The sequence below is a fragment of the Apteryx mantelli genome, chromosome 38 (genome assembly GCF_036417845.1).
Source record: "Apteryx mantelli isolate bAptMan1 chromosome 38, bAptMan1.hap1, whole genome shotgun sequence".
In the NCBI taxonomy this organism is placed as follows: domain Eukaryota; kingdom Metazoa; phylum Chordata; class Aves; order Apterygiformes; family Apterygidae; genus Apteryx; species Apteryx mantelli.
Genome location: NC_090015.1, coordinates 419618 through 433080, shown reverse-complemented (window position 1 = coordinate 433080; position 13463 = coordinate 419618). Strand labels below are relative to the sequence as shown.

The 13463-nt window shown below is 70.9% G+C and overlaps 2 protein-coding genes and 1 long non-coding RNA gene across 6 annotated transcripts; 2 read left to right on the top strand and 1 right to left on the bottom strand.

The window, feature by feature from the left end:
• Positions 1 to 532: 532 nt before the first annotated feature.
• CD19 (CD19 molecule) lies at positions 533 to 5148 on the top strand. Its single transcript, XM_067314881.1, has 8 exons — positions 533 to 683; positions 1382 to 1528; positions 1768 to 1815; positions 2243 to 2290; positions 2542 to 2589; positions 2980 to 3051; positions 4016 to 4096; positions 5014 to 5148. Exons 1-8 carry the CDS (start codon positions 533 to 535, stop codon positions 5076 to 5078), a joined length of 660 nt encoding a protein of 219 aa, XP_067170982.1. The 3' UTR covers positions 5079 to 5148.
• An 837-nt stretch (positions 5149 to 5985) lies between these two features.
• THOC6 (THO complex subunit 6) lies at positions 5986 to 11320 on the bottom strand. The gene is given in 14 exon segments (XM_067314945.1): positions 5986 to 6392; positions 6914 to 7042; positions 7613 to 7642; positions 7645 to 7725; positions 7877 to 7939; positions 8034 to 8083; positions 8934 to 9036; positions 9684 to 9754; positions 9838 to 9893; positions 9979 to 10013; positions 10123 to 10226; positions 10631 to 10695; positions 10769 to 10884; positions 11223 to 11320. Coding segments are annotated over 14 exon segments (1002 nt in total). The 5' UTR covers positions 11238 to 11320; the 3' UTR covers positions 5986 to 6308.
• Positions 11321 to 11390: 70 nt separating this feature from the next.
• Positions 11391 to 13270, top strand: LOC136995147 (uncharacterized). Of its 4 annotated transcripts, none has more exons than XR_010886766.1 (5): positions 11391 to 11457; positions 11831 to 11936; positions 12183 to 12236; positions 12592 to 12705; positions 13068 to 13270. It is a non-coding gene; the product is annotated as an uncharacterized lncRNA (long non-coding RNA). The 4 variants fall into 4 exon arrangements; XR_010886767.1 differs by lacking the exon at positions 11391 to 11457 and adding an exon at positions 11707 to 11735; XR_010886765.1 differs by lacking the exon at positions 11391 to 11457 and having other exon boundaries at positions 11742 to 11936.
• Positions 13271 to 13463: the final 193 nt, after the last annotated feature.

Here is a 13463-nt window from a genome sequence, read left to right as displayed (position 1 = left end):
TGATGTGGGGCAGGGATGGGGGGTCCATGGGGCAGGGGGATGTGGGGCAGGGATGGGGGGTCCATGGGGCAGGGGGATGTGGGGCAGGGGGATGTGGGGCAGGGATGGGGGGGTCCGTGGGGTGAGGGATGGGGAGCAGGGGGATGTGGGGCAGGGATGGGGCTGGGGTATCTATGGGGCAGGTACAGGGTGGGGTGTGAGTCAGGGATGGGGTGTCCATGGGGCAGGGTCCCACATGGAGCAGAGGTACCCCATGGGGCAGGGGTATCTATGGGGCAGGGGGTCCCCATGGGGCAGGGTCTCTCTATGGGGCAAAGTGTCACCGTGGGGCAGGGGGTCCCCATGGGGCAGGGTCTCTCTATGGGGCAGGGGGTCTCTATGGGGCAGGGTCTCTATGGGGCAGGTTGTCCCCATGGCGCAGGGTCTCTATGGGGCAGGGGGTCCCCATGGGGCAGGGTCTCTATGGGGCAGGGGGTCTCTATGGGGCAGGTTGTCCCCATGGCGCAGGGTCTCTATGGGGCAGGGGGTCCCCATGGGGCAGGGTCTCTATGGGGCAGGGGGTCTCTATGGGGCAGGGCCCCACGGCGCCAGGGCCAACCCCGCTGTCCCCGAGGTTTTCAGGGTGGCGGCGCCCGACCCCCAGAGCCCCTACGGCAACGTGCTCTGCCCCATGGCCGCCCCCCGTGAGTCGCCCCGCGGCCCCACACCGCCCCGGACCCCCGTCCTGCCCCACACTGGCCATGGGCCCCCCCCCGCCATCCTGCCCCACTCCGGCCCTGGACACCCCTGTCCTGCCCCACACCGGCCCCCGGACCCCCATCCTGCCCCCACACCGGTCCCGGATCCCCCCGTCCTGCCCCACACCAGCCCTGGACCCCCCTGTCCTGCCCCACACCAAGCCTGAACCCCCCTGTCCTGCCCCACACCGGCCCCGGATCCCCCCCATCCTGCCCCACACCGGTCCCGGATCCCCCCGTCCTGCCCCACACCAGCCCTGGACCCCCCCCGTCCTGCCCCACACCGTCCCCGGACCCCCATCCTGCCCCACACCGGTCCCGGATCCCCCCCATCCTGCCCCACACCAAGCCTGGACCCCCCTGTCCTGCCCCACACCAGCCCTGGACCCCCCTGTCCTGCCCCACACCGGCCCCGGACCCCCATCCTGCCCCACACCAGCCCTGGACCCCCCTGTCCTGCCCCACACTGGCCCCAGACCCCCATCCTGCCCCACACCAGCCCTGGACCCCCCCCCCCGTACTGCCCCACACCAAGCCTGAACCCCCCCCCGTCCTGCCCCACACCAGTCATGGCCCCCCCCATCCCGCCCCACACCCACGGGGCCCCCCCCAGCCCTGCCCCCCAGCGCCCCCTCTGCCCCCAGGCCCCCCCGCAGACCTCGGCAGCCCCACGGTGGTGTCCCCGGGGGGGCCGTGGGGCGAGGAGTGGGGCAGGGCCCCCCCGGGGGACGAGGAGGAGGAGGAGGAAGGGGGCTACGAGCACCCCGACAGCGACGCCGACAGCCCGGGGGGTGAGCGGGGGGCACTTGGGGGGCAGGGGAGGGCTGGGGGGCAGGAGGGGTTGGGGGGCGATGGGGGGCGATGGGGCACGTGGGGGATGCGGGGGCAATGGGGGATGTGGGGGGCAGTGGGGCCGTGAGGGGGTGAAGGGGGACTTGGGGGGTGATGGGGGATGTGGGGCAGTGGGGCACTTGGGGGGCGATGTGGGGCGCGGGGGACGCGGCAGCGCTGACCCCCCCTTGCCCCCCAGACGGCTACGAGAACGGGACGGGGCCCCGCGGGGACCAGGCCTCCGTTGGTAACTGCCCCACACCTGCCCACACCTGCCCCACGCCTGCCCCCGCTGCCCCACATCCCCCCCTGCTGCCCCATATCTGCCCCCCTGCTGCCCCACACCTGCCCCATATCCCCCTCCCACTGCCCCACACCTGCCCCTGCTGCCCCACATCCCCCCTGCCTGCCCCACACCTGCCCCACACCTGCCCCACACCTGCCCCCCACTGCCCCACATCCACCCCTGCCTGCCCCACATCTGCCCCACACCCCCTCCGCTGCCCCATATCTGCCCCCCTGCTGCCCCACACCCTCCCCAGCTACCCCACACCTGCCCCACATCCTCCCCCACACCTGCCCCACCTGCCCCACATCCCCCCTGCCTGCCCCTCATCTGCCCCATATCTGCCCCCGCTGCCCCACACCGTCCCTGACGCCTCCTTCCCCCACAGGCAGCTACGAGAACGGGCTGGAGGCGGCTGCTGAGTCCTGGGGGGCAGGTACGGGGGGGGGGATACCCGGGGGGCAGATATGGGGGCAGGTACCCCTGGGGGGCAGGTACGGGGGGGGATACCCTGGGGGCAGATATGGGGGGCAGGTACCCCTGGGGGGCAGGTACGGGGGGGGATACCCTGGGGGCAGATATGGGGGGCAGGTACCCCTGGGGGGCAGGACGGGGGTCCCAGGCCACGGGAGGGGGCAATAACGGGGCTTCCCCCCCCACCCACATCACCCCTGTCCTGCCCCACAGCTGCCCCCCACTACGCCAACACCTGCCCGGAGCCCGGGAGCAGCCTGCGTGAGTGTCCCCACGCGGCTGTAACCCCTGTCCGACTGTACCCCCCCATCCGACTGTACCTGCCCTGAGTGTCTGCACTTGCCCCCGTGTGGCTGTACCCTCCCTGTCTGGCTGTACCTGCTGAGCAGCTGTACCCCTGTCTGTCTGTACTCCCCATCCAGCTGTACCCCCGTCCAGCTGTAGCCCCCGCGTGGCTGTACCCTCCCTGTCTGGCTGTACCCCCTGAGCGGCTGTACCCCCCCCAATCCGGCTGTACCCCCCCTGAGCGGCTGTACCCCCGTCTGTCTGTACCCCCCATGTGGCTGTACCCCCCCAACCGGTTGTACCCCCTGAGCGGCTGTATCCCCCTGTCCGGCTGTACCCCCTGAGCAGCTGTACCCCCCTCCGCAGGCGGCAGGCGCTCGACAGCCCCGGCGATGGAGCCGACCCCACTGAGCCCTGGGGCGGCGCGGCTGGTCTCAGGTGACGGGGGCCCCCCCCGGGACCCCCCGACCCCCCTTGTCCCCCCCAACCCTGTCCCCATCCCCCCCGACCTCCTTGTCCCCCCGTGTCCCCCTGTCACCCTTGTCCCCCTCCAGCCCCCCCGACCCCTCCTGTCCCCCCATATCCCCCCCCCGACCTCCAGCAGGTGCCTGGTCTCCGGTGACGGGGGGTGTCCCTGTCCCCCCCCCCGGCCCTGTGTCCCCCCCCCCACCCTCAGCCCCCCCAGACTCCCCCGACCCCCCCAATCCTGTCCCCATCCCCCCCGACCTCCCCATCACCCCATGTCCCCCTCCAGACCCCCCCAGACCCCCCCAACCCCCCCCATATCCCCCCCCCCGACCTCCAGGCAGGTGCCTGGTCTCCGGTGACGGGGGTGTCCCTGTCCCCCCCCCCGGCCCTGTGTCCCCCCCCCACCCTCAGCCCCCCCAGACCCCCCCCGACCCCTCCAATCCTGTCCCCATCCCCCCTGACCTCCCCATCACCCCATGTCCCCCTCCAGACCCCCCCCAGACCCCCCCAACCCCCCCCATGTCCCCCCCCCCCGACCTCCAGCAGGTGCCTGGTCTCCGGTGACGGGGGTGTCCCTGTCCCCCCCCCGGCCCTGTGTCCCCCCCCCCCCCACCCTCAGCCCCCCCAGACCCCCCCAGACTCCCCACCCCCCCTGACCCCCCCGTCCCCCCCCCCAGGCCTCCAGCGGGTGCTGCTGGGTGCAGGCGAGCGCAGGACGGGCGCAGCGAGGGCTCAGCGGGTGAGCGGGGCTGGGGGCCGCGGGGGGGGCCGGTCCGGTGCCCCCCCGACCCCCCCGACCCCCCCCAGACCCCCCATCTCCCATCCCCCCCGTCCCCTCCCCGGGCTGCTGCGTGTGAGCAGGGCTGGGGGCCATGGGGGGGGGGCTGCTCCAGTGCCCCCCCGACCCCCCCCCCCGACACCCCTCTGCCCCCAGGGTCGCAGCCCTACGAGGACATGGCCGGGGGGGCCCTCTACGCCGCCCCCCGCCGCAGCGCCCTGCCGGCCCCCGACGACGGTGAGGGGCCCCGGGGGGGGGGACGGGGACACCGGGATGGGACATGGGTACACCGGGATGGGACATGGGATGGGACACGGGATGGGACATGGGGATGGAGGGACACCAGGATGGGGAGAGGGACACTGGGGTGGCGATGGGGACACCTGAACGGGACACTGGGATGGGGGACATGGGGACACCAGGATGGGGACACCAGGACACGGGGACAGGGATGGGGACACCCGAATGGGGACACCAGGATGGAATGGGGACATTGGGACAGGGACATGGGGACACCAGGATGGGGACACCAGGACACGGGGACAGGGATGGGGACACCCGAATGGGGACACCAGGATGGGAATGGGGACATTGGGACAGGGACATTGGGACACCAGGATGTGGACACCAGGACACGGGGACAGGGATGGGGACACCCGAATGGGGACACCAGGATGGAATGGGGACATTGGGACAGGGACATGGGGACACCAGGATGGGACACCAGGACACGGGGACAGGGATGGGGACACCCGAATGGGACACCAGAATGGGAATGGGGACATTGGGACAGGGACATGGGGACACCAGGATGGGGACACCAGGACACGGGGACAGGGATGGGGACACCCGAATGGGGACACCAGGATGGGAATGGGGACATTGGGACAGGGACATGGGGACACCAGGATGGGGACACCAGGACATGGGGACAGGGATGGGGACACCCGAATGGGGACACCCAGATGGGGACACCTGGATGGGGTTGGGGACATGGACCCCTGAGGGGATGGTGACGCTGGGACAGGGGACACCGGGGGATGGAGTCATGGGGGGACAGGGACACCAGGGCACAGGGACACACAGGGACACTCAGGGACAGGGGCATGGGGGACACCGGGGGACGGTGGCTCTGACCCCGCTGCCACCCGCAGACGCCGACTCCTACGAGAACATGGAGGGGACGAGGAGCGAGACCCCCGCAGCGGCGCTGGCCTGAGCTCCGCGTCCCCCCGCGTCCCCCCCGGTGTCCCTGCGTGTCCCCCTCCGTGTTCCAATAAACCCGCACGCCCGGGGCTCCGTGTGGCTGTCGCTGGGGGGGGGGGGGAGGGGGGGAAGAGGGCCCAGGCGTCCGGGCTGCCGGGGCTGGGGGGACATGGACACCGTTTTGAGGCCGTTTTGGGGCATTTTGAGGCTCCCCGGGGCTGTTTCAGCCCGTTTTGGGGCCATTTCCGGCTGTTTCGGGGCCCTTTCCGGCCCTTGGAGGCCGCCTGGGGCTGTTTAAAATGGTTTCGACGCTTCCCGGGGCTCTTCCAGGGCCTTTTGGGGCCGTTTCCAGGGGTTTGGGGCCACTCTGGGTCTCTTTCAGAGCCCTTTGGGCCCATTTTGTGAGGTCCCAGGCTGTTTCCGTTTCATGGCCCGTTGAAGCCCTTTGGGGCCGTTTGAGGCTGTTTTGGGCCATTCGGGGACAGTCCCAGTCTGTTTTCAGAGTTTTGGTTTTGTTTTGTGGCCCCTTCCTTTTGGCCATTTCCGGTTGTTCTGAGGCTCCTTCAGGGCCGTTTCCTTCCCCTGCTGCTTTTGGCAGTGGCCCCCATCACCGTCCCCAAAGTCCCCAAAAGCCACATGTCCCCCTCAGTGTCCCCAATGTCCCCGTCACCGTCCCCAAGGTCTCCCATTGACGTCCCTGATGTCCCCAACGTCCCCTCAACGTCTGCAACGTCCCCAAAAGCCACGTGTCCCCCTCGTTGTCCCCAATATCGTGTCCCCCTCGCTGCCCCATGCTCCCCATGTCCCCCGTCAACGTCCCCCACGTCCCCCATCACTGTCCCATGTCCCTCATCCCCCCCATCCCATCCCGTCCCCGTGCCACTGCCGCGGCCGCTTCAATGACCACAGGTGACAACGGACAAAAAAACCCCATAGAGCATGTAATAAACTGGGGGGACTGGGAGGAACTGGGAGGTACTGGGAGCACTGGGCTCTGAAATCGGCATGTGGGAAGGCCCCACTGCCCAGCCCGGGGGGCAACTGGGACACACTGAGATGCACTGGGACGTACTGGGCTCACACCAAGGCCAGCGAGAAGGCCCTGTAGCCCATCCCAGGAGGCACTGGGACGTACTGGGACATACTGGGATGCACTGGGCTCAGGCGAAGGCCAGCAAGAAGGCCCGGTAGCCCAGCTCGGGGCGAACTGGGATGTACTGGGATGTACTGGGATGCACTGGGCTCAGGCGAAGGCCAGCGAGAAGGCCCGGTAGCCCAGGTTCGTGAAGACGTCGATTTTGGGGCTGCTCCCGGCCGCCGTCAGCACCTGCCGGGGGGGAGGGAGGTGTCAGGCTCCGCCCACAGACCTAGGCCCCACCCCATTTACCCAGGCCCCTCCCACTCCCAAGCTCCTCCCCTCCTATTCCTTTATCCACCTCTGCTGCTCCAGGTCCCACCCACTCCCAGCTGCCCCCACCATCAGGCCCCTCCCCCTCACTTGTAGCCCCTCCCACTCCACCCTTCCATTCCTAACTCCTCCCACCTGGCCTAGCTCCTCCCACTCCCAATTAGGCCCCTCCCACTGCCCAACCCCTTCTACTTTAACCCCCCTGCTCTTTCCTAGCTCCTCCCACAGCCTATTTGAGGCCCCTCCCACTCCCAGGCCCCTCCCACTCCCTCATGGTCCCTCCCACCCCCCCATTTAGACCCACCCGCTCCCAGGCAGCGCTCCCTGCTCCCTCCCGCACGGGCCCCTCCCCTGCCATAGCCCCTCCCCCTTCCATAGCCCTGCCCCCACTGTGGCCCCGCCCCTGCGGTAGCCCCTCCCCCTGCCATAGCCCCGCCCACCTTGTGCTCGGGGGAGCGCTCGTTGAGGCAGAGGGAGAGGACGGCGCGGGGGGTGCAGGGGATCCGGGCCTTCACCTCGCCGCTCAGCTGCAGGTGGTGCACGGCCGGGCCCTGCCCCCCCGCCAGCAGCTGCCGGCACAGCGGGCGCTGGGGGGCGCTGGGGGGCACTGGGAGGGACAGCTGGGCACTGGGGGGGACTGGGGGGTGCTGGGGAGGGAGACCCGGGTGCTGGGGGGCACTGGGAAAGGAAACCCGGGTGCTGGGGGGGGACTGGGGGGCACTGGGGGGCACCGGGAGAGCACGCGGAGAGCACTGGGATGGACTGCGGACAACACGCGCCGGAGACTCTGCAAACACTTGGATGAGCCGGGGTGGGGGGGGGGAGAGCACCCGAGGGCACTGGGAGCCACTGGGACGGACTGGGAGCAGCAAATGCGACCCCCCCCCCCCCCCCGAGTGCAAAACTGCCGGGGAGCCCTGGAGCCGCGCGGGGGCAACAGCCGGGCCCAGATCACTAAGGGGGGGCCCGGGGGGGGTCCAGAGGGGTCTGGGGGGGCCCAGGGGGGTCTGGGGGGGTCCGGGGGAGTATGGGGGGGTCCAAGGGGGTCTGGGGGGGGCCCGGGGGGGATCTAGGGGGGTCTGGGGGGGTCCAAGGGGGGTCCGGGGGGGTCGCGGGAGGGTCGTGGGGGTGGGACTCACCAGGTCCTGGTAGAAGAGCACGTGCTGCTGGCAGGGCGGCAGCGGGGAAGACGGTGGTGGGGGGTGACGGAGCGCAGGTGCCACAGCGTCAGCGCCGGGCCCCCCCCGCACACCTGGGGGGCGCCGGGGGCCGTTAGGGGGGGCGCTGGGCAGGCGGGGGGGCCCCCACCGGCCCCACACTGCCCCCCCTGGCCCCACAACCCCCCCCCAAGCCCCGCAACCCCCCCCCAGTCCTACACTGCCGCCCCCCCCGGCCCCGCTCACCATCCAGTCCGAGTCCGTGGCCAGGCACCGGATCCACTTCCCGTTCTGGGGCCGGCTGCACTCCTGGGGGGGGGGGATGGGATGCGATGGGGGGGTCAGGAGGGCCCCGGACGCCTGGGCCCCCCCGGACACGGTGCCCCCCCCCCCCCGCGCTCACCTCGTACTTGTGCACCTCGATGACCTGCACCTGCGCTCCCGTGCGGAGATCTGGGGGGGAGAGGGGTGAGGGGAGCGCGGGACGCACGGACACGCGGACGCAGACACACGTGGACACATACAGCAATGCACATGGACACACGGACGCACACGGACAAACAGACACAGACACATGAACGCACATGGACACACCCAGACACAGACACACAGATGCACGCTGACACGGACATGCACACGGACACACGTCGGTACACGGGCGCACATGAACACATGAACGCACACAGACACGCACGGATGCACACGGATATGCATGGACGTGCACAGACAGACGGACACACGCGGCCACGCAGACGTGCACAGAGACACGTACGCAGACATGCATGGACACACACGCGGACACGGGGATGTGCGCACGGATGCACGGATGCACACGGACACACACGGACATGCAGATGCACACAGATGCAGGAACACGAACGAACATGGACACATACCAACATGCATACGGACACGGACACGCACACAGATGCACAGATGTATACGGACACGCACAGACGTGCACGTGCACGTAGACCCAAGGACACGGATGCACACGGACAGACGTGGACATGCGGATGCACACAGACACAGGGACAAAGATGAACATGGACACGGCTGTGACCACACATGTGGATGCACAGATATATACAGACACACAGACACGCACAGGCGCCTAGACCCAAGGACACGGACCCGCACAGACACACGGATGTGCACACCCACACGGACACGCACAGACACGCACACGGACACGCATGGCCAAGCGGGGCGCGCACAGGGACATACACGGGGACGCACAGACGCACGCAAGGACGTGCACACGGACATACGGACACACGGCCGCAGGCGGTGGGACGCTCACCCCAGAGGCGCACGGTGCCGTCCTCGCCGCCCGACAGGCACTGGTGCAGCTGGTCGCGCAGCGCCAGGCAGTGCACGTAGTCCCGGTGCCCGCGCAGCTCGTGCTGGGGGGGGGGTCAGGGCCACCGCCGCCCCCAGTGGCCCCCCCGGCCCGGCCCTGCCGCCCCCCGCGGCCCCCCCGGCCCCCCAGCCCGACCGCCCTATGGCCACCGTGTTCCCCGTCTTCCCCGTGTGGCTTTGTCCCTGTCCCACGTCCCCCCCCCCCAAGCCGCTCCCCATTCCATATCCCCGTCCCCATCCTGTGTCCCCGCACGTCGCTCCCTGTCCCACATCCCTCCCCGTCCCACGTTCCCCCCCCCAGGTCGCTCCCATTCCGTATCCCCGTCCCCATCCTGTGTCCCCCCACGTCACTCCCTGTCCCACATCCCTCCCCGTCCCACGTGTCCCCCCGGGTCGCTCCCTTGTCCTGTTTCTGTCCCCATCCTGCCCGTCCTCCTGCCGCTCCCCACTCCGGCCCCCTCCATGTTGCTCCTTGTTCCCTGTCCCCACCCCACGACTCCCCCGCCGCTCCCCCTTCCCCCTCCCGTGTTGGTCCCCATCCCCCTCCCACGTCCCCGCGTCCCCATCCTGCAGGTCCTGCGTCACTCCCCGTCCCCCGTCCCTCTCCGTGTCGCCCCTGCTCTGTCCCGATCCCCCTGCGTCGCTCCCTGCCCCCCCCGTCCCCCCCGCGGCTCCCGGTCCCCGCGCTCACGGTGAAGGCGCCGCTCTCCAGGTCCATGACGCGGACGGCGCAGTCGCCCCCCGCAGCACCAGCGAGTTGTCCTGGGGGAGGGGGGGGACATGGGGGGGGCGATGTGGGGCGGGGCGGGGGGCCGGTCCTCCCCTATCCCACAAGCCCCCGGGACCCACCTTGGTGTTCAGCTGCAGGCTGTTGATCTCGGGCACCTCCAGGCTGCTCCTGCGCCGGGCGGAGAGGCGTGAGGGGCCCAGGCGTCCGGGAGCCCCGGAACGGGGCGGGGGGGGAGGGGGAGGGGGGACTCACCTGCAGGGGGGGGCGGCGGCTCCAGGCCTCCTTGCAGCCCTGGGGGGAGATGGGTGAGTGAGGGACCCCGGCGTCTGGGGGGGACCCAGGAGTCCAGGGGGGACCCAGGCGTCCGGGAAGGGCCCAGGCATCCGGGGCCTGCCCTCACCTTCTTGACAATCTCGGCCCAGTTCCAGGCCTTGATCTCCCCATCGCTGGCGCTGAGCAGCTGCCGGTCCGTTGAGACCAGGGCGTAGACGGGGCCGTCATGGGCTGCGGGACGGCAGCAAAACATGCTGGGAAGTGCCAGGGTTGACGCAAGCAGGCGCAAGGCATGCTGGGAAGCGCCAGGGTTGGTGTGAGCGGGCGCAAGGCATGCTGGGAAGCGTGGGGTTGGTGTGAGCGGGCACAAGGCATGCTGGGAAGCGCCGGGGTTGGCGCGAGCAGGTGCAAAGCATGCTGGGAAGCGCCAGGGTTGGCGTGAGCGGGCGCAAGGCATGCTGGGAAGGCGTGGGGTTGGTGCGAGTGGGCGCAAGGCATGCTGGGAAGGGCCAGGGTTGGCGCAAGTGGGCACAAGGCATGCTGGGAAGCGCCAGGGTTGGCGTGAGTGGGTGCAAAGCATGCTGGGAAGCGCCAGGGTTGGCGTGAGCGGTGCAAAGCATGCTGGGAGAACCTACCTGTGAAGGACACCACCGGCTTCTTGCTCTCCTCTTTGGCTTCGGAGCTGAGGGCGGCCGAGAGGCTGTGGGGGGAGGAGAGGGCGGTGGGCGGGGCCTGTGGGAGGGGGTGGGGCCTGTGGGAGGGGGCGGGGCTACCTGAAGATGGCGATCTCCCCGTAGTTGTTGCCGGCTGCCAGGTAGCGGCCGCAGGGGGAGACGCTCTGGGAGAAGACGCTCATGTGGAGCAGCTCCAGGGAGCGCCGCACAGCCTGCTGGGAAATGAGCGCTGGCGTCAGCCCCGTGGCATGCTGGGAAATCCCCCCCCAATTGACACGACCCAGCCCCGGGGCATGCTGGGAAATCCCCCCCCCAGGATTGGCGTGACCCAGCCCTGTGGCATGCTGGGAAATCCCTCCCCTGGTATTGGCAGGACCCAGCCCCGGGGCATGCTGGGAAATCCCCCCCCCCCAGGATTGGCGCGACCCAGCCCCGGGGCATGCTGGGAAATCCTCCCCCAACTTGGCACGCCGGAGCCGCGGAGCATGCTGGAACCCCGCTCATCGCGCCCGGGGCACGCCGGGAAGCCCTCCCGCCCCCCGGGCCCCGCTACCTCGGCGGGCGCCATCGCCGCTGCTCCCGCGCTCCCCCGTGCGCGTGCGGGCGGAGGCGCCGTCGCGCCGCTGTGACGTCACCGCGCCGCGGCCCGCCCTCCCGCGCGGGGCGCGCCGGGAGCCGTAGTCCGGCGGTCACGTGGGCGCGGCTGCGCGCGCAGCCCCGGCCGAGCCCGGCGCCGCGCGAGACGCGTCCCGCGGAGCCCCGGCCCCGCCGCCCCCGCCCGCCCCCAGGTCGGTGCTGCGCATGCGCCGCCCCCGCCCCCCCCCCCGCCGCGCGCCCCCTTCCTGCCGCGCCCCAACGGCTGCCGCGCACCGCGCATGCGTGGGGCTGCCCGCCCCCCCCCCCGCTGGGGCACCATGGGAGCGCCCGGGGCATCATGGGAGTGCCTGGAGCATCATGGGAGCATCCAGAGCATCATGGGAGCGCCCGGGGCATCATGGGAGTGCCCAGGGCATCATGGGAGTGACATGGGGCATCATGGGAGCACCCAGGGCATCATGGGAGTGAGGTGGGGCATCATGGGATGCTCCCACTTGGCATGCCCCACCCTGGGGCTGATGGGAGCTGCTGCCCCAGAGGCTCATGGGAGCCACTGCCCCGCAGGTGATGCCGCGTGGATGGAGGCCCCCCGCGGGGACCAGGCTGAGCCGATGACCCCCGACCCCAGGGCGCCCGGATGCCTGGACCCCCCCGCGGCCACGCCCCCAGGGTGAGCGCCACCACCGGGGCTCATGGGAGAGCAGGGGCTGATGGGATAGTGGGGGCTGATGGGAGAACGGGAGCAGGGGCTGATGGGATGGTGGGGGCTGATGGGAGAGCAGGGGCTGATGGGATAGCGGAAGCAGGAGCTGATGGGATAGCAGGAGCAGGGGTTGATGGGATAGCAGGAGCAGGGGTTGATGGAATAGCGGAAGCAGGGGCTGATGGGATATCCCTCCTCACTCCCCCTCCCCAGCGGCCCCCGGACCCCCGGCCCCGGGCTCAAGCGCCGCCCCGACGCCTGTGACTGGTCAGTACAGAGCAGGGCATGCTGGGAGCACCCTGGGGCATGCTGGGAGCCAGGCGCCATGCCCCAGGGCATGCTGGGAGCAGGGCGTGGTGGCCCAGGGCATGCTGGGATCAGGGGGCTGCCCTGGGGCATGTTGGGAGCAGGGCATGGTGCCCTAGGGCATGCTGGGATTGGGGGGGCTGCCCTGGGGCATGCTGGGAGCAGGGGGGGGGTGGTGCCCCGGGGCATGCTGGGAGCAGGGGGGGTGGTGCCCCGGGGCATGCTGGGATTGGGGGGGGCTGCCCTGGGGCATGCTGGGAGCAGGGGGGGAGGGGACGGTGCCCCAGGGCATGCTGGGAGCAGGTGCTGCCCGCAGGGAGCCGGCCCCCAAGCAGGCCGTGTCGGAGGCGCTGGCGGCCGCCCGGCTCCAGGCCCTCGGCCTCCACCACGACCATGGCTACAGCGGGAACGGGCTGCCCCACGGCGCCAGGTACCACCGGGGGGGCTGGGGGGCGGGGGGGGAGCTGCGGGTGTTTGGGGCAACTTGGGGGGCTGTGGGGCAGGAGCTGGGGGTGTTTGAGGGGCCATGGGGCAGGAGGGGGGACCTGGGGGGCCGTGGGGCAAGAAAAGAGGACCTGGGGGTGTTTGGGGGCATTCGGGGAGCTGGGGGGCAGAAGCTGGGGGTGCCGGAGTGGTTGTGGGGCAGGGCGGGAGGCATTGGGGGGCCGTGGGGTAGTTGGGGGGACACAGGGGCAGGAGGGGGGGAGCTGGAGGAGCCATGGGGCAGGAGCTGGGGGTGTTTGGGGGGGCTGTGGGGCACGAGCGCCCCCACCGCAGCCCCCTGCCCCCCAGGCCCCCTGCGCCCTGATGCCGGCAGCTGCCCTGGACGGCGCCCGAGGCCACCAACATCCCGGAGGGCGACGGAGCAGCTCCGTTAAACCCAGCGACCCACGGCGGTGCTATGGGGCTGGGGGGGGGCGCGGGGGGACCCAGGCGTCTGGGCCCCACCCGCACCCCGCCCACCTCCAATAAACACGGAGAGTTTCCAACAAAGACCCATGCGAGGTTTGGGGCACCTAGAACTCCCTTGATGCACCTAGAACCCCCGGTCGCCCTGCCTAGAGCCCCCACCTGGGGGGAGAAGCCCCCAAAGTAGTGTGTGGGGCAGGGATGGAGCCCAGCGCAAGGCCCGGTGTGCTGTGACCCCCTGACGCGTCCGGGCGCCCCCCAGGCCCCCCCCCCCCCCAG